General features: G+C 35.9%; 2 protein-coding genes and 1 pseudogene across 2 annotated transcripts in view; 1 reads left to right on the forward strand and 2 right to left on the reverse strand.

Annotated features, from left to right (window-relative positions):
• Positions 1-1,281: 1,281 nt before the first annotated feature.
• LOC127506144 (neutral cholesterol ester hydrolase 1-like) lies at positions 1,282-7,492 on the reverse strand (annotated as a pseudogene).
• Positions 7,493-8,050: 558 nt separating this feature from the next.
• Positions 8,051-13,052, reverse strand: LOC127506143 (neutral cholesterol ester hydrolase 1-like). Its single transcript, XM_051882288.1, has 5 exons — positions 12,802-13,052; positions 11,487-11,718; positions 11,314-11,383; positions 11,040-11,211; positions 8,051-9,022 (listed from the first exon to the last, which is right to left on the reverse strand). The coding sequence occupies exons 1-5, from the start codon at positions 12,940-12,942 to the stop codon at positions 8,402-8,404; spliced, it is 1,236 nt and encodes a 411-aa protein (XP_051738248.1). The 5' UTR covers positions 12,943-13,052; the 3' UTR covers positions 8,051-8,401.
• A 1,825-nt stretch (positions 13,053-14,877) lies between these two features.
• fndc3bb (fibronectin type III domain containing 3Bb) overlaps positions 14,878-24,824 on the forward strand; it is a 67,921-nt gene continuing 57,974 nt past the window's right edge. Inside the window, exon 1 of the mRNA XM_051881737.1 lies at positions 14,878-15,039. The gene's annotated coding sequence lies outside the window, so the exon portion shown is untranslated. The remainder of the gene's footprint in view (positions 15,040-24,824) is intronic.

The raw sequence follows: 24,824 nt of genomic DNA on the forward strand, positions 1-24,824 counted from the left end.
TTTTCAATGGGAATCAAATTCCCGACCTTAGCATTACTTGCACAATTTTCGACCACTTCAGCAAATTTTATAAAACATAATTAAATATATAAAATACATAAAACAACATAAAATAAAAGTATATAAAAAAGAAAGTGAAATTATATTAATTTAAAAAAAAAAATGGGATAGTGTAGTTCAGATATAATTTGGTATAGGACAAATTTTGTGAGAAATATAGTGTATATTATACAATTTATTGTATATAATATATATTATATTGAAATGTCATTGTTGAAATATAGTAATAAAATGAAAGTGGACAGCTAGGATTTTCTACCACTTGAGCTAAATATTACAATTTTATAAAAATTAAATGTATACAATGCATAAAATAATAAAACTTAAAATATAACACAATTTAAAATAATAAATAAATTAATGACATTGTTGAAATATAGTAATAAAATGAATGTGGTTAGCTCAGATAATTTGGTAAGAAATATATAGTTTTATAAAACTATATACAAAATTAAGTAAAATCATATTAATAAAAAATTTATAGTATAGCTCAGATAATTTAGTCTACAAATATGATGAGAAGTTTATATTGACTTTTTTTGTGTGATAATTTTCTACCACTTGATCTAAATATCAAATTGTATAAAACAATTAAATATGTACAATACATAAATTAATAAAACTTAAAATTAGTCTGTCAAGTCGATTAATCGCGATTAATCGCGTTTAACATTACAGTTTGTGTATGTATGTTTGTGTGTATACACATTTATATTATATATTTACAATTGATTATATAAATTAAAATTTCATTTAACTTTTATGTTAGATGCAATTAGTTGCGATTAATCGATTTGACATCACTAATATAAATTAAAATTTCACTTAACTTTTATGTTAGATGCAATTATCACGATTAATCGATTTGACCACTTCTTATATAAATTAAAATTTTATTTAACTTTTCTGTTAGATGCAATTATCACAATTCATCGATTTGACATCACTACTTAAAAAAATAAAACAATTTAAAGAAAAATTGAAATGAAGTAATAAAATGAACGTGGATAGCTCAGATAATTTGATGAGAAATGTTTTAGTTCATTGAAATCTTTTTTTTGGTACAATCTGAATGGTACAAGATCTCTTAGAGGTCTTTTATTTAAGTCTTCATTTGTTCTCCATTTAATCTTATTGCTGATCCAGATGTGCGTTTTGTGATTTTTCTTTCAGTGCTGGAGCACAGTGGCATCTTTTGTGTACATAAAATCACAAAGCAAGTCATCGTCAGTGGTTTATTGTGTAGCCAAGAAATCACTTAGTCAAGAAGGTTCCAAAATCAACTGTTATATTTTTACACCGCTTCAAAAGAAACATGATTACAACCTACAGTGACTCACATACTCAACATACTTGAGAGAAGATAGTAGTGTCAGTTTGGAAACTGGCATGCAAGAGTGGTTATAAAACAACAATAGCTGAAAAGGAAGAGATATATTTATATGGGTGTATTACAAAGATGGTCTGTATAAAAATAGGTTCTCAGATCATTCTTTTACATTTTTCCCTGAGAATAATGGTAGTGCCTGTAAAACATAGACAGAAATCGATTATTGTCCCCACACTCTCAATTAGAGGAAAAAGACAAAGGTGCAATAATAGTTAAAGGTCTCACAGGTGAGAAAAAACAGTGAGAGGCTCATTCCACGGCGCTTATCTGAACCCCCCGGCGTTTCCCATGCGCTAACACTGACGGATAGCTTCCCTCAAATACTCCCTTCCAGCTCGTGTTTCATTAAACCACCACACCGCCGGTTTTTAGGAAATTCCCTTTTGTCAAAACTGCTGACTGCCAGCAGCAAAGAAACTGCCAAAGAAGTTGCACTTCCCAGACCAGAGTAAGAAACATTTTCCCAGTGGTGTTGTATTTTAACAGACATAAGTTATATGTAAACATGCTGATATGCTTTGAGAAAAGATTTTATGGCATATTTTTATGAACATGCCATCCATCTAGAATTATATTTGTCCCTGAAAGCGCTGTCAAACCCAAAATGATATAGTATTATTATTATTAATACATTTTTTAAAAAAAGTAAAAATACAGTTTTTTTACTTGACTTATTGCTGTTTTTTTTCTTACTATTATAATCATAATCCCATAATCCCAAGTGTTTATGTATATGCAAAACTAGCGTCAGTCCAATGTTTAATTGTCAAAATTTCAAACCAAAATTATTTTATTGTCAAAATGTAAAACCAAAATTATATTATTTATTGGCCCTGTCCCAAATGGCACACTTCATAGCACTTTCGGTCTTATGGACTTACAATGGCTGCCGCTTGCACGTGTCTGTTAAGTCCCGTTTGTCAATTTTAGGTTTCAGAAGGGTGCTCGCGAGCGCCCCCTTTGTGGTCGATATGCTCTCGATGCGCACTTTTGCAGAGCTCCGCAGCAGACATCTTCCCGACAGTCAAAGCGGCATTACGTCACGAGAGTGCGGACTCGTAGAAAGACCGCGAGTGTTTAGGGTGCCATTTAGTCCATTTAAAGTATTTATGCTTATGCAAATTAATATAATAATGTGTAGTGTTCAATTTATACCTGTTTATCCAGTAGCACTGCATTAGGTTTGGGTCCGAGTCCACCTTGTCCTTAACCAAGGAAGATGTTTATTAATATCTTGTCATCTTACCCCTTAACTGTCACGTCCCGCTCTTTTTATTTAACACCTTTGTTCATATCACATATTTTGGTAATCATCATAAATTATGTATCATTTGAAAGCTTACGAACTCAAAGTTCATCCTGTGAAAACCGTTTTGAAATTGGACGTTACGTTACCATGGAAACGGTGCTCTAATTCTTTTAGCGGGCTCCTCCCCTAGTGGGCGGTGTCAGGTTTCATATTACAAAAATCGTTTTAACTACTTTATAATCAAACCTTTTCTAATCTTGACAAAACACATATCGTTGAAAAGGTCTGAGTCTCAAGGTTCCATATTTGGCAACTGTTTTGTGATGGGTGTGAAATCTGGCCAGAAATTTATTAATTTGTTACAGGAGAATGTTTAAAAAAAAATTTAATGGAATGTCTGTGACACCCGGTGGATATTTTTGGTACAACGCCTAAACAAAATCTCACATTTTTGTGATATTAACTTCAAATTTGGAACACAACTTGGTTAGACATATGGCTTTGATTTTATAGTAATTTTAGAGTAAAAATTAGTTTGTTTTAAACTTTAAACTTGTTTTAAAATTTAAACTTTCAGAACATTTTCATACTTTGAATTTTTTTTTGAAGTGCTTCAGCAATAATCTGCTGAATGTCCTCTTTAAAAACAAGACCAAACCTAAGTCTATATTACAAAGCATTCTTGAATTACAACCATTTGAGTTTGGATAGTGCATTTTCCAATTCTCAAAAAGGGGGGCAACAGTTAAGGGGTTAATTTTATGTTGTGACTTATCGTGTCAAGTTCAAATACAAGCCCACCCGAGTGTGTCCGAGTCCAAGTACCCTAACTCTACATTGCATAAATCATTTTGACAATAAATTCCCTGTATTTAAATGTGTACCTAACCCATTTCATTTGCCAATACAGCAGCCCCTGAACCCACTGTTACTGAAACAATAATTCATTGATACTCAAACAAAAATGGTGCCAGTTCATTTCTTTGTAGCATTTTCATATTGCGCTGCATGCTAAATTTAAATTAAAATCAAAATATGTTTAACATAATTTTCATACATTTTTGCTCTGTAGTATGTGTCTTCAGAGGTTCTCCTTCAGCCAACGGATGTAGTTCCCAAAACTTCGTATTCCAACAGAAAATTGAATGGACCCGAAAGCAAAACCAAGGCATCCATGAAAACCATCTTCATAGTGATCAACGGTGACATGGACTCCGGCTTCTTCCAGTCGTGTGGCGTACATGAGTCCATCATCTCTCAGCACATCATGCTCACATGTCATGATGTAGGCGGGCGGCACAGCCTTCAGCACATCTGTTTCAGCAAGTAAAGGCGCCGCTCTCACATCCAGCAGACCTGGCAGCTTCTCCACCAGCTTTGGGTCGCCGTGAAGCGGAACCACTGGTTTATAGTTCTTCTGAAAGGTCACCGGAAGAAGCTTGGTCCAGTCGATCTTGGCTCTGGCTGCTGCCATCTCCTGGCCCTGATCCAGAGCAGTGTGGTTGTTTGCCAGCAAAGCAGAAACAAGGTTCTGACTGCCGTTTAGGTACTCCAGCCAAAAGCGGGCCGCAAGTGGTCTGTATAAGAGGGGAATGTGGGCGTTCTGCTGGTACGAGGGTGTGTTGAAGTCTAGGCCTGAAGCACAGGGTAGACCAGAGCCTGAACTTTGAACTTAATAGGAATGCTACTGTCCAAAGCCATCTGTGAACAAAGAAATAAATACAAGCAATCTTTTGTGATGAATATCTTTAATAACATACTATGGCACACTAATATGTCTACTGTTTATTTGTAACAATGACAATTTGATACAGGGATTTTTTTCATACCTGTTGCGCCACAGAAGCAGCAAGGTTCCCTCCTGCGCTGTCACCTGACACAGCCACTCTTTTCGGGTCTATGGAGTACCGACCCAACACCTCGGCTGTCAGGATGTGTTTTGAGGCCTGAAAAACATCATTATACTGATCTGGGAAACGTCCATCTGGAGCCAGCCTGTACCTGAACATACAAAACAAAACATACAAATCAAATCTGGTAATTAAGGCCTTTGATAATGCAAAGACCATATACAAGATCTAGAAAAATGTCCAACATTGCTTACTCGACAGATATCACGACTGCATCCAGCTCTTCAGCCATCGTCATGCACTGAAGGTAATATGATTCCATCTCTTAAAGACAGAGAGAGCAATTAAAGAGGTTTTGCTGCTATCGAAATTTGGACAAACGCCCTGTCATTTCCTAATTAGGACCCGAAATAGATAAATATTAAAGGGTTAGTTCTCTCAAAAAGTATTCTCGTCACTTCATAACATTAAGGTTGAACCACTGTAGTCACATGAACTGTTTTAAATATGTCTTTAGTAGCTTTCTGGGCATTGAAAGTGTTAATTGTCTTGCTGGCAATGAAGGCCTCACTGAGCCATCGGATTTTATGAAAAATATCTTAATTTGTGTTCCGAAGATGAACGAAGGTCTTACGGGTGTGAAACGACATGAGGGTGAGTAATTAATGACAGAATTTTCATTTTTGGGTGAGCTAACCCTTTAAGTCTTCTCTTTAAAACAAAGAAAAGAAGTAATACAGGAGAATAGTTAGTAAGCACAAACAGCAGAAAACTATATTCGTGCAGTGTGCGCATGTCTAAAAATCTGTTTTGACGAAGCTTGTGACATATAAACGCCCACATCAATCCAATCACTTTATTTAGCGTTCATGTAATCACTATGTTCGGATTCATCAATCGGAATGAATTCATTACACAAAAGATGTCCATGTAAATGTAGCTAATGTGGTTTGCTATTGCTGTGATGTCATATGAGTGACAGGTTGCCCTGCCCTTCATCAGAGAAGAGATGTCGCTCCAAGATGGAAGTTATTCCAGATGGAAGTAGTTTGATTAAAGATTACAAGGGCACATCAATTTTAAAAAATGTATGTGCATGAAGGGATAATTAATAATAAATAAAGCAATATTCCAATTTGGCCATTTCTAATTATGGGAGGGGGGGACTTGTCCCCCTCAATGTCTATGGTGGTTACGGCCCTGATATGAATTGATTTCATGGTGTCTTTAAACTGAGGAGTATTCCTTTCCATACCACACGAGGGAGCATTGAGACTGCTGAGAAATTCTCTTTTTCTCGCTACCTCTTCTACAACTTCTGATGCATTCAACAGAAGGCTTGGCTTACGTGAAATCATATGCAATTTAACATAAACTATCACCTACTTGTACTGCCGACTGTCCATCCACCTCCATGGAAATAGACCACCCCTCTTTTCAAACGCTGCTCCTGCCCTTCAGCAGTGGACTCGAACACTTGTGCTTCCACTCCACCAAAGTAAGCCTCTGTGATCCTGATGGTTGGGCTGGATTGGTGACTTTTCATCTCCGACAAAGACGTATAGTATTTTAAAGCACCAAACGGGGAACACAGTCCAAGGTCGTGAGCGACAAAACTCTACGAGATAAATTCAAAAAGTTGTGTTTTGTCAGCAGAACTCTTTAGTAAACTCCATAAATCCTGTGTTACCTCATTACAACTGTATATATCCGCCAATGTAATAGCATTTACATAAATACGTATTTCAATGAAAAATCTTACCAAATGCATCGTGCCACGTATCACAGCATCCATAAACATGAGTTTCCATGGTTCTGAAATAGTACTGGGCAGAGGCAGATAAATATAATAAGCAACTGCTATTGACAGTACAATCGTCCCTATCAAAATGGACCGCATTATTAATTAACGTTAATGTTAAAAGAGCAGTAAAATGGACCGTGTGCAGTCATGCAGTGTGGAGTGGATGACACTTCACCTGATTTTACACAGCTGAGATTATGAAATTCACAGAAATCTTTTTATATTAAAAGTCCTCTTAAGTTTTTATTTCACTGCAGTGGTTTTTGAGTTTTTATTTGTGTTTTTTCTTTTTTTTCTGTTAATTGTTTTACTATTGTTGCCTTACATATTTTTAGATCAGTTACTCCTATAAGCGCATATAACTACTGCAAAAGCAATTATATTAAGCTTTTGTGGTGATGTGGGTCTAATATAACAATTTTTTTTTTTTTTTTTTTTAAAGAGCAAACGACCTTTCAATGTTAAAATATGTACTATTTCCTTGTCTACTGGATCAAAGTCCCTTTCAAGGAAAGTCTGTTCACTCGGCGGCCATATTTGTACAAGTCCTATCTATTTGAATGGGGGAATCCTGAAATCTCAAAAACTGCTTGGCGAACTCACAATTAAATAACATATTTCAAATCAGAAACAAAATCTGACATGAACTGTCACATAAATGTTGCTTCTTATGCTCAAATGGCGTCAAAAAAAGCTATTTTTTCAGGCTAGACGAGCCAACGCGCATGTGCAGCCCTAAGCGGGAGTCTCGGGTTTCTATGGGAACCGAAGCTTCTAACGGCAGCTGCAGTGATGCAATGACTTTATCAATCAGCGATTGGCTCTTTTACTTAAAAGTCGGGACGTATTCCGCCATATTGTGCGTTGCAGTTTCTCCCATTCATAACTAATAGGAGTGAACCGTCTTTCTATATCTATAGTCTTTGACTGGATTCGCCATAGAGGCTTTTATTTTGAAATAATCTCAATGTAATGTCTGTTGCCTCTGTGATTAATTTTGAATGAATGAATTGCAAAGTCATTGTTTGTTCATACACTGGTCATACAGCTTTTTACTTTTACATTTCCCCAAAAATGAACAACAAGACGAGACTTCTGATTTGTCTCTTCTCTTCACTCTAATTAATGATCTTGGGACATTATATCATACATTTTCATTTATATACTATATTAATAAATATTACATTGATATAACACACCATCTTACACAGTAGAATGTGATGGAAGTGTGAAATTATGAAATTTGTACTGACAGTATAAACAGTCCTGGGTACAGTAAACCATGCCTGAGAATGTGGAACCTGCAATAATTTTGTGGACAAAGCACATGATTTTTATGGTTTTATGCTATTCATTTATATATCGTTTACATTTAATCATTTTACAGATTCTTTTTTTCTGTTTCACAGATTCCACTGTGAAAAATCAGCAATACTGATGGATTATTTCCCAAAGAAATAAATGCATGCATTCAGAATGTACTACCCATTAAGATACAATCATTGAGTCATGGTGATGTGCATCTGTGCAGACTTCACGCCCAGATGCAGCTGCACAAAACTAGGGCAGAGAGCACAATTGCATGCTTGTGTGTGCATGAACATAAAAATGCACACCACTGCAAATCTTGACATGAGACATGAACTATCTTGTCTTCCCAGCTGCTCTTAGGAAAAAAGAAAAAGGCATTTTAACTATTAAATTTATATATATAAAATTTAATATATATTTTTAAATAGAAATGGTCTTTTTTTGTCACACTCTGCAGAATTATTTATAATATTTATATAATCAGGATCATCTTGCATTATGTGGCATTATCCATATAATACAAATTACTGTAGCTTAAGCCCGCTGCTACTGAAACAATAGAATACTGTTTTTGAAACATTATTTCAGTAGCTTTGGGCCTGAACACTGCGCTTTTATTCCATTCAATTCTTCACAAATAATCAGTTGCATTGACATGTTGCTTGCCATTATAAATCTAAAAACCATTTGAGAAGGTTTAAAATCTAAATATATTTAATATAACAACTTTAGCTCTGCTAGAGGTTCTCCTTCAACCAACGGATGTAGTTCCTAAAACTTCGAAACCCCACAGAGAATCGAAAGGGCCCGAAAGCGAAACTAAGGCATCCATGAAAACCATCTTCATAGTGATCAACGGTGACATGGACTCCAGCCTCTTCCAGTCGTGTGGCGTACATGAGTCCGTCATCTCTCAGGATGTCGTGCTCACATGTCATGATGTAGGCCGGCGGCACGGCCTTCAGCACATCTGTTTCAGCTAGTAAAGGTGCCGCTCTCACATCCAGCAAGCCTGGCAGCTTCTCCGCCAGCTTTGGGTCGCCGTGAAGCGGAACCACTGGTTTGTAGTTCTTCTGAAAGGCCACCGGAAGAAGCTTGGTCCAGTTGATCTTAGCTCTGGCCGCTGCCATCTCCTGGTTCTGATTCAGAGCCGTGTGGTTGTTTGCCAGCAAAGATGTAACGTGTTTTGGATCCCCGTGTAGGTACTCCAACCAAAAGCGGGCCATGAGTGGACGGTGAAGGATGGGAATGTTGCCGTTCTGCTGGTACGAGGGTGTGTTGAAGTCCAGGGCCTGAAGCACGGGGTAGAGAAGGGCCTGAACTTTGAACTTAATAGGAATGCTACTGTCCAAAGCCATCTGTGAACAAAGAGATAAATAAATGAATGTCTTCTTCAAATGAAATATATGTGCAAACTGAACACAGTGGTGTATCTGAACGCGATGACACAATTATTCTGATGGACAAAATGGACAACAATTAAACTATGTCTTTATTCTTTCTGTGTTAAACTACATGTCGTTTATCATGAGACTGTAGTGCTCGTAAACGTAATGAAAGTATTATTACTTTTAAATATTCTTTCGCATTTCTCCCTTGTGCTTGGGAGTTTGTTGTCATTTTTCTCCGTGCTCATATTCATTATTCTGTATAATGAGTGTGTTACGTATGTCTGTGTTTCATTGGTTGTTCTGTCCCCTCTACCCCCCCTCTACACTCCCACTTTTCCAGAGCTTTTTTCTAGAGAGTTTTTCCAGCTCAGAGGTGTGAACGACCAGGCTAAAACGGGGGTTTCATGACCCTTTAAAATGTTTCTTTTAATTGAAATAAAGCTGAAATATATAAATATTAGTTGAAAAACTTAAACTAAACGAAAATTAGAATTGTTGCCTTGGCAATAAATTGGAATTAATTTAAGCTGAAGCACTAAAATTATTAACTGGAAATAAATAAAATCTAAAACTGAAATAAAAATAAATTAAACCTAAAAAGCAATATATACAGTGTTGGGAAAAGTTACTTTTAAATGTGAACGCATTACAATATTGTGTTACTCTCTAAACAAAGTAACTAATTGTCCTGATCCTGATTCTTTTCCACCGGCTGTGAGATCAAGACGACATCTCCCATGATTTTGCGCTCATCAAGCTACACCTTTGTTTTGACCTCTAGCGCCGAAAATTACATATTGTGCCTTTAATAAAGTGAGATTAAATACATAAAGTATATTTGTGTAATTTAACATATTTAAGTATTGCAGGTTTGCAAAATATTATGAGTTTGCATCTTTTATTCATTTTGAGGAATACTCCAGCTAGCATCCCCTATAGTGAATAAAGAGCTACAATTAAGAATCTAGATGTCCTGATTGACTTGTGACCATGTGAATATGGCAACAGGAGTAAAGTGTCTTGTTTGAAGGTGTTTCACACACGTCACATCTACCAGAGATTCCAGAGTCTTCTGATAGATATGGAGCACTCAGATCTAGAAGTACAATCTGTTGCCTCCTGCTCAGCTAAGTCATCTCATTTGACTAAGTCAACTGGGTCAACTAAGTCACCAGTCACTTCAAATGCCAGCATGGTTGCAGCCAAGGCACATGCAAAGGCTGAGGCTGCCTTGGCTCATGCTTCGTTCTCAAAGAAAGAAATTGTAATAAAAGCAGAAAAGGCCAGTTTAGAAGCTACCTTGGATGCTCTGGAGAGAGAGCGGGAAGCAGAAGCTGCTCTAGCTAAAGCTGCTGTAATGGAGGATGTGGCTGTAAAATTAGAGTCAGAAAGTCAATGCTTTACTCAACTTCTACCTGAGCAGAGCACAGAACAACACACTCAAGAGTATTTGAGTAGATACAGTGCTAATGCTGAAAGTATGAATGTATCCAGAGATACATCTGTTTTTGTGAAAGTAAGATGAGTAAATGCATGCTCACATTTACAATACGCATCGTCACACAGCGCACACAATGCCACTGCACTTACTCCCAGTTTCTCTCAACATGGGGACAGAAGAGCTGTCAGTTAATAAATAGGATAACAAAGTAACTTGCATTACTTTTTTGAAAAAGTAACTAAAAATTTAAAAGTAATGTTATTTTTAACTAATACTAGTTACTTGAAAAAGTAATCTGATTACATAACTCAAGTTACTTGTAATGCGTTACCCCAACACTGAATATATAACTAAAAAATGACAAAAGCACATAATGAAATGACTAAAACTTAAACTAAAATGAACAGGAAAACTAAAAATATAACAATAAAAGCTCAAAAGGAATCCACAACAGCGTTTTAATAATATTTTGATATTATTAAAACGCTGTTGTGGATTCCTTTTCCTCAATAGTGAAAATACATTTGCAGGGATTTCTTGTACCTCTTGCACCACAGCAGCGGCTAGGTTGGCCCCGGCGCTGTCACCTGACACAGCCACTCTTTTTGTGTCTATGTTGTACCGACCCAACACCTCGGCTGTCAGGATGTGTTTTGAGGCCCGAATGGCTTCATTATACTGATCTGGGAAACGTGCATCTGGAGCCAGCCTGTACCTGAACATACAAATTATACAAATGACGGCCGGTAATTACCATAATTGAGTTTGTTAAGGATGTAGCAATAAAATTATACAGTAGACAACGTGCATTGCTTACTCAATTGATATTACAACTGCATCCAACTGTTCAGCCATAGTCCTGCACTGAAGGAAATACGTTTGCATCTCTTTTAAAGAAAAATAAAATAAAATAAATAAACAATGTATTTTTTCTCACTGCTTCTGTCTAAAACATACATGTTTAATATGAATCACATGCATTTCACCTACTTCCACTGCCAAGCGTCCATCCACCTCCATGGAAATAGACCACACCTCTTTTCAAATGCAGCTCCTGATCTGATGCAGTGGGCACAAACACTTGTGCTTCAACCCCTGCAAAATAAGTATCTGTGACCCGGACGGCTGGGATGGACTGTGGACCCTGTATTACGTCCCATGACGCAGCGTACCTTGCAACATCGAAAGGTCGACTCAGTCCAAGATCGTGAGCAAAAAAGCTCTATGAAAAAAAAGACTAAAAGTTAGAAGGATCAGAGAGCAGGATTGTTAAACACCCTATAAGGGTCAGCAAATCTCTTTAAGAAAATTCCATTTCTTCAGAAGGGACATAAAGTCCTCGTGAAGATTATGGCAGTTTACTAATGCATTTTTAAAAGCATTACAGGATCAAATCCCACATTTTTATTTTGCATCATTGAATGAAAAGCATGAAAAGTAGGTAGATTTAAACACATAAAATGTTTGGTGGTTTTGGCAATTCCCATATCAGAGGACAAAATTTTTTTTTAATTCAGTTAATTGAGGTAAAACGGTGAAACGGCAAATAATCTAATTTCATCCCATGACTCAGTGTACTTTACAACATTGAAAGGTCGACTCAGTCCAAGATCGTAAGCTAAGCTCTATGAAGAAAAGACTAAACATTAGAAGGATCAGAGAGCAGGATTGTTATACACCCTGTAAGGGTCAGAAAATCCCTTTAAGAAAATTCCATTTGGAACATAAGGAACATAAGAAAGGTCCTAAAGATTATGATAGTTTGGTTTACAATTGCTTTTTTTTTTTTTTTGCAGCATTACAGGCTCAAATCCCACATTTTTTGTATTATTGAGAGATATTAGACAGTATTATCTAACTAAAATTAACCAAGCATGAAAAGTTGGTAGATTTAAACACATAAAATGTTTGGTGATTTTGGCATTTCCTACATAAGAGTTCAACATTTAAAAAATAAAGCAACAAACTCTTTTGAAGTGAAATTCAGTTAACTGAAGTAAAAATATGATGAAAAGACAAATAAATAATTTTATTCTCTCATTTTTTACACAAATTGTAGCATTTTTTATTTGTTACCAAAGTTATTTTCAGAAATAGTTATAGCATATAGTTTTCCTTCTTAAGTGTTTAAACTTCATTCATGCATTTTACGATTTTTTTAATGTAATATTAAACACTATTTCTGAATGAGTGCCATAGCTATCCCTCTTTTATTTGTTTAAATAATGTATCCACATTGAAATTACAATTACGCCTATTTATATACTGCATAGACTATATAATGGAAACAAATGCAAAAGCTTACCACATGCATTACACCACGCAATATTGCATCCATAAACATGAGTTTCCATGGCTCTGATATAGTGCTGGGCAGAGGCAGATAAATATAATAAGCAGCTGCTATTGACATTAAAATCGCCATGAACAAAATGGACCGCATCATTATGATGGAATAAGTTAAATGAACACAAAAAAACTTGTAAAACTACACCGGTCTCAGAGTTGACATAGTGACTGACCGTATGATGTTGTAATACCCCATCTGACCCCAGAGAGCAGTGGTTTTGAAATCTCAGCAAATTTTACTTTAAAAGTCCTCGGGTATTAGAGAACTCTGAATCCACCTTTTTTTGTTTTTTTTAATTTTGTGCATTTGATATTATTCGTTGATGGTTAGCATTCATTTACCAATCATGTATTGTTGAATAAATCGAAATTTACGCGAATGTTTAAATAAACGACATCTCATGTTGATTTTATTTTTTCTGCACTGTATTCTTCTTGTGGACGGTGACTTTTATTTTGAAATATTCTTCACGCTTTATCATGTAACAGTTGTTTGCATACGTCACATTGGAATGTACTGTATATCAGACGTCTGTCAGCCCAACTATAAAAGCTCTACACATGTTTTTTTACTCTTTTACTACAAATGCTATTACTACAACTACGATTCTGTTTATAGAGATATTATAGGCCTATATTTATGTATAATAGGCTAGTAGTCATCTTGATAATGCTACTCGTTTTAAAGTGGTTGTTAATGTCCTGATAAATCACGCTTCAATTGTTTGATCGTAGCCTGTGAACAAATCTCGTTTTAATATGAGATCTGATTACAGTAATGTTAATGGCCACTAAGTGGCGCTGTAGTTTCTCTTTATGATATGGTCACCCCCATTCTACCCACACTTATTAGTCTATATACTTTATAACTATAGAAATATATAGTCTTTTTTTAAAAACTTAATTAAATAGCATTTCAACAAAAGCCAAAAATACATAGCTTTTAACTAATACTGTAAACGTCAATCGCATTATTATAAGAAGTAAAGCAAGATTCTTCATTGGACCCACAAATCAGGCAAATAAAAATTGTTAAAAAAAAAATTTGATTCATGAGTTTGGAATGTCATAATTAGGGCTGTTCAATGATAATCGTGATTATCGTGTACAAAATAAGAGTATGTGTTTACGTAATATATGTGTGTTTGTTCTGGGCATATATATATATATATATATATATATATATATATATATATATATACACACACACATACATGCATATATTTCTTAAATATATACATGTATGTGTGTGTATTTATATATACATAATAATTATACACAGAACAAACACACATATATTACGTAAACACAGACTCTTATTTTGTACACGATAATCACGATTATCGTTGAACAGCCCTAAATATTACAATAAATATTAGTCGAACATTCAACAGTGCACGGTCATAATTATGTGTAGCCATGGAATATGATGATGGAAGAGTGAAATTATAGACAGATTCCACTACTGTGGCTTTTTATGAGATATCTTAGTCCTAAACAAAATCCTGTGTATCATATTTGAGGATATGAAACCTGCAAAAAAGGAACTTAATAAGTTTGTGGATAAAGCACATGACTTTTACACCAGTAATGTTTTACATTAACTGTATGCTTCTTTGTATTTTGAAATAACAAAACGTATTATTATTATTATTAAGTTGCCTTATTAAGTTGCAAGATGCCTCCTAAATCAATCAAATAAATAAATATTAATGTATAATATATTTTATAATATAAAATAATTTATAAATAAATTCTAAAAAATAAAAATTGCGGTAAAAAAAAAAAAAAGTCTGCTTCAACTTGTTTTTATTTCAAGCTAGTCAAATTTCCACAACAGAGCTAGCTAGTTGAAGAAAATGTATAAAACATATTTTGCTTTCACGCTGGCCTGGTCGAGACTAATCTATCATAACAGGGCAATCTCTCCTAACATTCCTCTTTATCTGCATCATCATCAGACATTTGTCCGGTCGTGCGGATGCGGTTACCGAAGGAATGGATCGGGAGAGTATTTGGTGTAATACGGTAATACTTCTACACCCCCATGTGCGCTTCCACATAATTGACATGGCGGAATTCCACTCTGGTCTGGTCTGGTCCACCGTGGACTTCGCAGCAACGGAATGACATGCTTTCTATTTCGGGCATTTAGGGACTAAAGTGTTAATAAGCAAGATTTACTGAACCCAAGGTAAGTAGACGCGTTTTTGTTCAAAGTAATGTATTTTACGACGCGCGCTGAGACATTGTTTCGCAAAGTTTCAAGTTGCAGAAAAGCGCGAGCCGGTTGACTCTTTGATGGGAAAGGGAAGTCCTGAATTTAATGAAAAACGAAACGAAACCTAAACGAAACTTAGTGCTTTAAACTACTCTTAAAACTTTTGCGTGAGCTAATTTACTTCACTTTTACGTGAGTTTATTTTGACAGCTGTGTTGTAACTAGAAATACTGCAATTTTTAGGCTAGCCTATGTGCATCTTGTTTACTTTTTTATGCAGGAAAAAGTAGGCTACTAATTCGTAGTCATCATTAACACTGCTTTATCAAAATTCACTTCCACAACGTTCGTAATGTCCAAGTGAGAATTAATAAAGGAGGCTTCGCTATTGTGATTCTGTCCACTGCATCTTTCCTGGAAAATTCTGGAATTTGATACCGATTCATTACGAAACTTTTTTTTTTTTAATCAACACGGGCTGTTTGTATAATATAATCATCTTGCATTTCATTTGCCCTTACACATGAAACATAAGAACAAGACTGGTAAAGATGCCAAAGACAGTTGGAAAGTGACACGTCAATTCCCAGCAACAAGTTGTTTGCTTAAAGCGTCACGCGAATAATATAATTTCGTAACGGCTGGGTTGTTAACGTCATTTCAGTGAGTATGACGTATGATTTATATTATATACATAACATCCAGTTCCGTCTATATTGCCTTTAACAAAGTTGTCTACATACACTCACTTCAGGGGAGCGTGTTCTAGTAGGAAGCTGTGTGAACTTGCATTGTAGAATAGCGTTCTTTTGAGTCGATTCTTTTCAAATGAATCACTTGAACTTGTTCACAAAAACAGTCTGGGCTGCGTTTCTTGTTGGCAGCCCTGGACGATTCTTTCTTTAATCAGACTAGATCAGCCCCTGAGGTTCTCAATTTAAAAATTCACAAACTCATTGAACTGAGAACCGTCTGTTTTGGACATTAACGACAGACGATAGAGCTTGTCTGTACAGTATTTGGGGAGTTTTGAGGATTTGACAGATGGGATGTAAAGTTCTTAAGAAATATATTACAAAAAGGAGATTTTGCACACACACGTAGGCTAGGCATTTATGTATATATAAATGCATACTTAACAGCTTTAATGAAGGAAAGAACTACAATCCCTTGAAGCATTGCGAATGACAGTGAAATTAAAAAGGATGGAGGAAGATTAAACTAGCCTATTCATTTAAAGATGTTGAATTGTGTATATATAATATATAGCCTACATGTGTGTGTGTGTGCTATATATATATATTGGAAATATTTATGAGTTGATTATGTTACTGTTTAATCAATGCACATACAAAACAGTTGTTTTTACGAAATAACTTTGTATTATTGCCGGAAAGACAAGTGTCACATGATGACATAATTATGTCACGTCGTAAAAGAATCCCTGAATCATTTTGTTGAACTGAATCAAAATGAGTCATAGACTCCCTAAGTAGATAGCTTCATTGATTAAAAGGGGAGTGTTCAACTGTTGTAGTGTTGACACTTTGTTCTACTCTGTTTCCTTTGAGAATGATAGTGTTCACATGTAAACAGTTGTGAAAGAAAAGAACAGACTGTCACAAAATGTGTTTTTGGAGTTTTTAAGGAAAACGCAAAAATGGGTTGTGGATCATATTGTGGACCGGATCTTTTAGTCAGAGGAAACCCGATCCCAAATACATGACGTCATGTGACATTCCTGAGCGAATCTTGAGGTGCAGAAAGCTGCCTTGTAGACTTTAGAGACTCCAACCTTGGCGTCAAGTTTGATTTCTCTCCTTTAAGTCATTGCTGTTGTATTTATAGAGCCAAAAAGTGAAAATTATGTTCTGTAATGTGAAGGTTTTAAACTTTACAGCAGCAGACTCAGCCCCATCTGAGACGGTGTATGTCAAACATAGGGTTTTGCAGACTAATGTGCACTAAAGTTTTATTGTAAGTGATGCTTTAAATGATGTCCTGTGAAGGAAATGCACATTTCTGTGGTGGTAACCTGACCACAGGGTGAGCACTGATTTGTCAGCATCTCACACCCCCATTAAAACACACAGGCGTACCCTGACCCCCTCCCAACCCTACAGCCCTTTGGCCCCAAACTCAAACATTAAAAGAATGCAGTGCTTGTGGGTACACTGTAAAAACAAGCCTAGAAGATTGAAGTAACAATTTGCACTTAATTTGTTTAGGTAGATTTCATCACATTTTTTCAGTAAAAACTAGCATAGCGAACATTTGCAATGAACAAGTAAAGCCCCCGATGTACTTCAAGTGAAATCAAAGAATAAACTGGTGTAATTTCAAACAAAATCAGGCCTATACAAAGTTAATTTGGAATTCGTTTCGGGAGTTCAAAACGGAACTTTCTGGAAAAGTTTGCTTCAGCTGGTAAACATCTTTGAGCTACCATTGGTCGATGGCGATTACTTAGGTGAGCTCTGAGGCTCCCGCCTTCTTGGCATGGAAATCTTCTCAAGTTAATTTCTTCTGTTTAGTCCATCGAGGTCAGACACGAGTAAAAACATGAGCTGCTTTATAGTAGAAATTAAAGTTGTGGTTCTAATTGAAAGTGACACTGTTTTTCCATGTTCAGTACTGTAAAGCTGCTTGCTTTAAAGCAGTCTATTGTATAAAGTGCTATATAAATAAACGTAAGGTGACTTGATTGGGCTGCCGAATTGCAGAGCTGGTGCAAATATATCAATGTCGCTACGATCAGATGCTTTCTTAACTGTTGTTTTCGCACCACTGTAATTTTTCTCAATTTTGTTATTGAGAGGAAAGCGTGCAGCAAATATTTATGTATTCATCTAAATGCCGTTCTCAACTGCGTGGTCGGCGTCGGAAGTTTGCTAATGGTATATCATTGAAAAGATATTTCAGACTTCTCTTTATCCCTAAGTGGTGAATGAAGAAGTACTTCGCTGTGAGTATATATCGGGGCCTTAAGACATTACTTGTCACTGCGTTGACGTAGGTATAGCTATTGCTCATTCTCATCCTGTGCTGTCATGTCTAGTACAACAGGTTTGTTCTTTAGGTTCTCCCTTGTCCATTACCTCTTTACTTTGACTGATGTTATCTGTAACATAAATGCTTAAGCGTTTGTGCTAATGGCATTGGATAATCAGTTGTTTTGCTCTATTTGTCTCTATTATTTCCTGAAAACAATTGTAATGATCTGTCGAGCTGTCAGTACTTCTTTGTTGTAGTTATAGAATCGGTTGTGCCGAATTATTTCTAATGCCAGCTACCCTGAGGGTAACTGAGATGTTTTAATGAGAAACTCATGGTACATTTGTGAGGAATTTAGGAAAGGATTTAGCACAGGGAAGGATGATGGTGGTAGTGGTTAAAGATCTGGTTTAGGAATGGGTGATTCATGAAGTGAGGAAATTCTGGGAACCCTGATCACCATCATACCCTTGAGCAAAAGAACCCACAGGTCTCTCCTTCTGTGAAATTCTGTTGGATTCTTTCCACTGTTTTTGGTTATGGTTAAGGATTCAAACAAACCCGTAAGTATGAGCAAGTAGTTCCATTTGATACAATCCAACTGCACTAGGACTTTTCTCTGTTCGAGTATTCCAGTCCGTGTATTAGTCGTAGTGATTTTTACCAACTCTTTCTGCAGGTTACATTGTTATGCTAGAAGGTGATGACAAGTGATTGAATAATTCAATCGATTTGTTCAAAAACACAGATTCTTTTAGGAATAAAAATGACTGTCTTTGAGCAAGTCATTGAATCAGTCATTCAACTGATCTATTTATTTGTTATACTACTCTTGCTATATCTACCTATCTACTTATTTATCTATCATGTAAAAAAAAAAAAATCCTTAAATTAATAGTTTTATATTTCTCCATTTTAATTCAGTTATCATTCGCAATGCTTCATGGGATTGTAGTTTTTTCCCCCTCATTTAATCCGTTAAGTACACAATCTTGTACCTTTTGTCTTTTTTGTCCGATAATCAAATACCTTTTTGCTTCAAATCAATTTATAATGTAGTAATTCACCTCGTAACTGGTTGGTTTGGTTCTTGGCTTATAAATCTTTAACAAAGACTACTTTTAATTATCTCTATGGGAAATAATGAATGGAAAAAATACTTCCGGAATGAAGGTCACTGAAAAAGTGGGTGGGCACTGTTGCACTCTTTTATGAATTCATAGATTGCTATTTTGAATTCAACCTGTCTTTGTGGGAGTCACTGAGTCATTCATACAGCAAATTTATTCATAAAACAGATTCATTCAGGAATAAAACGAACAACAATGGCTGAATTCAGAATTCCATAATGGCTTACTGCTCTTAATATTTTTACCGTATCTTTATATGACAGAAATTGTAGCGGTAGTATGCGGCTTTAAATTGCAGACAGCTCCGATAGCACGTCTTTAAGCATTCTGTTAATTTGTTTGAAAACACAGATTCATTCATTATTATCGCTACTGTATTGTTAAACTGTAAAAAAGAATTGTTGGTTTAACTTAAAGGAAGTTACCTGGTTGCCTTAAAATTTGGTTCATTGAAATTAAAAAATTGAGTTAATACAATGAAGGTGATTGGTTTAATCAACAGAAACTCAAAATATTATGTTATCTGAACCACATTAATTATCTAAGTTGATTTGACAAAAGAAAAAATGTAGTAAACATTCAGTGTTTTATTCTACTTTGTTTGAAATAATTTTGTTGGTGGACCTTAATACTGTTTCTTAGCTCAGATTTCATAATTCTGTATTTCTTTCCCTTCTTATCCTGCTCTCTTTGTGCATAGGTGCATTGGAATGCACAAAACGGATTTTTAGGTGATGGGACAAAACTTTACCTGCCCTTTTATCCCATCAGCCATCAGTTGCTGGAGGCTGGATTGAAGAGTGGATATTGGTCCTTGTCTCTTCTGTTAAGCATCACATCTTGTTTGATCATAAGAGCCTCTTATGTAGCCAGATCCAGCTATGCTTTGCATTAGATGTTTCATGAATTGGGTGATCTACCTGCAACCTCTACTGTCCACAGCTATTAAGCGTAACATGTTTGGTACAGATGTCCTGTAACACAAATACACACTAACGTAGCCTGCCTCTTTATAGCTGAGGCCCAAATCAGGATAAGGAATTTGACCTATTGACCTTTAGAAGAAGAGGGAGGGAAAGGGACTGTGGTGGAGACTGCTGCCTATTCGTTCTGTACATACATGCACATGTTTATTCCCACTTTGGCATGACTGGAGTAGGTTTGTAGACTGAAGTTTTTTTAATATCAGTGAAAAGATTTTATGAAGATTTTATGAAGAAAATTATGCTCATTGCGACTTGATAAATGATGAGTTAGGTAAAAATTTCAGTTATAAATAAATTTAAAATAATTCTTGCAAAATAGTTTTCAAAATAGTTTTTTTTTGTAAGCGGCATAAATGCAGTCCAATAATTTGCTTAAATATCAATACTAAACAAACAAAAAAATGTGGTAACATGTTTCATTTGTTTATTTTAAGAAATACTGTCTAAAACGCATAATGTGTGTCTTTAAATACACGTTGTGATAAACACTCAGCGACAACATTGACATTTGTATCACAGCATGACAGTTATTTGTAAGCTGTATGTGTCTGAATCATTCATTTGTGATTCAGACTACACTGTTCTCGCTGTATTTTTTGACTCATTTTTTTTAACCAGTTCATAAGAGTCATTTTAGGAATCGGACTACCCTATTTGCACTACATATTTTTGATTCACTAAAACGTACCAGCTCATAAGTCATTCTTTCGTGATCTGGACTACATTGTTCCTGCATGCTCTACCTTTTGATTCATTACAAAGAACAAGCACATAAGAGTTGTTTGTTTGGGAATCAGACTGTGTTGTTCACATTATTAATAGGTGTGTACGACTTGCAGGGTTAGGAGTAGGTCATTCGTACAAATTCATTTGAATTTAGCAACTCATAAAATACGTACGATTTAGCAAAAAAACGTACGCATTCGTACAAGTGAGGTCGTGCGAATTCATACAAATTAGCCACCTCGTAAAATACCTACAAATTGCCATGAGATCGGGTTGGCTCAGAAGAGTCATTTGTTCGGGCATCGGACTACGCTGTTTGCGCTATATGTTTTTGATTCACTAAAAAAGTACCGTCTCATGAGAATGAATTATTCAGATATTGGACTATACACTGGTTGAGCTGTATATTTGTGTTGGAGCGTGTGTTGTGCTGTGGACTCCATCTCTAAGCAAGTCACATCCTTTTGATTTTTTTCCTGGGAAAAACGTACAGAGTCCTTCACATTTATCTATCATTCTCTTCCTTTCTCAATCTATACCTCCTTTTTATTCTGCCCCTTGACACAATTAAGATGTTAAGGGTGTGAGACTGTATAAATTTCTTTGCTGTGTCCCTGCACAACTCCTCCGTGTGACTGGAGAATATGATTCACTCAGTTTGACCCAGTTAAGATGCTCCTCTGCTCCTTTCTTAGTGCCTAGAGGCCAGATCACATTTCATATTGGGGTTATGCAACACTGAATTTGGATCCTGGGAATCTCTGGGAATCTGTGTCTTCTTTCTCTGCACTGTCCCTCATTTTTTTTGTCCCCTCTCTTCTTGTGTCTTTTACTGTAAGTTTTGTAAGGTGAGAGTGGATGGAGTTTCAGTGCATGGAGAAACAGGGTCAGCTTATTGAGCTCGGCTGGGTGTGTAACTGCATTATTGTGCCCTCAGGGAGGAACCAGGTCGTGCTCCAGAGTCTGTGGTGTCAGTGTTGGGTAACACCTTTATCTCTTAAACAGGACGGAGGCGTTGAGATGGTCCTGATGCTGTTATATAGACCAAAAGAAAAGAAAATAACAATTTAATACCACAAATGAATGTCTTAGACAGCAATGAGATTAATTGGAGAACATATTTTGCTCTTGAGAAATAGACTTTAGTAATCTCTCTAGAGTATCAGATCGCAGACAATGTCACAAACTGTTCTCAGATTACCAAGATACCAAAGTCTGAAATCAAATGTAAGGGATTTCAGTATGAACTAAATTATTTGGTCTAGGCTATCCACATTTATTTTATAGCTCTATACTCATTTTTTGATTATTTCTTTATTACTTGGTCTGAGAAACTTCATACTAATCTAAAAACTTTTGAGAACTTAATTAAAAAAGTTCACAGAAAAAAAAACAGTCATTGTTTATGAACCCTCATGTTGTATCAAATTGGGATGCACCAAAATTTCAGCTACCAAAAATCAGCGTGTTTAGCGTAATTCATGCGCACAACTTGGATAAGCTATAACAGTTAAACATGTCTGCTGTGTGGACACTAGCTCTGGGTTGACGATATTAATTTCTTGATTTTAATCAGTAACTATATGATTTCGTAAATCTAAAATCTTGTAGTCTGTGCTTTTCTGTTGATGTGTGAGCAAAACTTCACTAAACATTTGTAGCGCATCTGCCATCAAATAATCAAAAAAGCTTTTTTGCTTTGTTACTTTTAATATGAAGCAAAGTATCAGCTTTAAAATACAGTCAATTTATTATGGTTCAAACAATACATGTCATTTTGGCGCTTTGTAATACGGAGTGACAGATCACTGTGGCTACCTCGGTTCAAGCGGCATCATGGATCAAGCGCACATGAACCGATCATCTCACCTCCTCTTTACTACTAGTTACAACATGAAATAAACATGTGTGAACATCAGAAGGTATGTTGAAAGATACATTACAACTTACCAGAATGAATCCTGTCTCATGTAATAATCGCTCAATTAGTGTTTCAGCCGAGGAAAGACATCAATAAAACAGCTTGTAGGCTTTACAATGTCACTTTACTGTACGTTACATTTACCTCAAGAAAGCTACAAGTTATTATTGTCGTTTAAATGTTTAGAATTCTGTTATAAAAAAAGTTAGTTTAAAAACTGCCTCATTATGTGCAATTTAAATGTTTATACAGCTCAGTTTTAGCTATTTGAGTGTTGATTAATAAATAAGTTTGATTAATCAATTGAGTATTATTTTTTTTATAATTATTTTCAGTTTCGGTTATCCGCCAAGTGCATCCTCAATTTTCGGTTTCGGCCCAGAATTTTCATTTTGGTGCAACCCTAGTATGAAATCTGCATGACTTTCTGTCTGCTGTATTACAAGTTTTCTGAATGCATATGATTAGGGGTGTGCGACGTGTACAATAATATCATAATTGTTGTTTTAGCGATGTGCAAGCTGACATGATCGAGTATGTAAATTCGAGTGTCTCAAATTTATGACTGTATTGGCAGTGTCAATGCATTCATGCCACCTCTGAGCAGCATTTAACAATCTGTGTAAATCCATCTAAATGCCACACCGCAGTGCAAAGAAACTGTATATTTTTGTTAATATCGTACCCCCTGCATATGATAACTTTATGACGAGACTTAAATATGTGACTATTCAGTAATAATCTGAATATGTGCATGCACAAATGAGATTTCTCTGAATAATGACTTAAATTTCTGTCTTTTATGGTCATTAAAGACCTATTCAAACCAAGGGCGATAACTATAATGATAAATATATTATCATCCACACTAATGGACGGTAACATTCTGTTTATTATAAGTGTGTGCTGCAGTTATGTCATGTCGTCTGCCATTTTAAATGCTCAAGTCTTTTAAAGTCGTGTGGATTCTGATTGGTTGTTAATGTTTATATTGTTCATGTGCTGGAAAAAAATTATTCTGAAAGTGTTTCCAACTATATCATTCTTCTGTGCTGTTATGGTGTGGGAATTTAAATTTAGAATGATTTTTAAAACTTAACTATCACAATAATGATAATCGTCCTTGTAGCACTAGCTTGATAGGAATGCAAGGTAACTCTACTAGGTCTCAACCAGGCCAGCAACACGACTAAAGCAATCTACTAGACCAGACGCAAATAAAGGCCTGCCAGTTGGTTCGTTATTTTGCCACACTCCTGCAATGTGTCCTTAATTTCCTGTCTGTGCCTTGTCTGGACTGTTATCGCTTCAGTTCCATTGTGGCTGAGATATTTGTGTCGAGATATTTTTAAAGAGGTGATGTCATCTGGCTGTAAATGCTGATCAGAGTCACAGACGTGAGTCAACATCAGGGAGATGGAAATGCTGAGCGCTCTGAGGTGAGATGGAGTTACTTTGCAGGGGGAAAAAAATTTGACATTTAGATTGTTTCTCATTCTCTGGGAATGTGTGTGTGCAAGCCTGAGCATGTGTTTTGTGTGTGTGTGTGTGTTTCAGCTGATCAGGGCTGAGGGAAGGGATAGAATGGAGAATAACGGAATGAGATGGAGAGGAAAAAGTGATGGTTTTCTTGGTTTCCCGGCTTCCTCAGTGTTATTATGTGCCATTAGCTGGATTATAGGCCCATGCCAGACTTGGTCCACATCTGGGATTGTAAACCTGCCAGATGCCAGAACAGATTTCTAAAAAGAATTAAATCTGTCTTGTGTGTGTGTGTGTGTGTGTGTGTGTGTGTGTGTGTGTGTGTGTGTGTGTGTCAGGGTGCTGTTGTGAAGATTTTCCAAACTTTCTAATGTATAGTTGTAAAGACAACTATAAGAGTAGGTTGATTCCCCTGAAAAGTGTAAACATTGTGGCTCTGTGGTGTTATCAAAACGTTGTCTTGTTTATTTGCGCATCTTGACTGTCCTTTACATTAGCAACACCGGCTTAGCCAATAGT

Source organism: Ctenopharyngodon idella, chromosome 23 (genome assembly GCF_019924925.1).
Source record: "Ctenopharyngodon idella isolate HZGC_01 chromosome 23, HZGC01, whole genome shotgun sequence".
NCBI classification, from domain to species: Eukaryota; Metazoa; Chordata; class Actinopteri; order Cypriniformes; family Xenocyprididae; genus Ctenopharyngodon; species Ctenopharyngodon idella.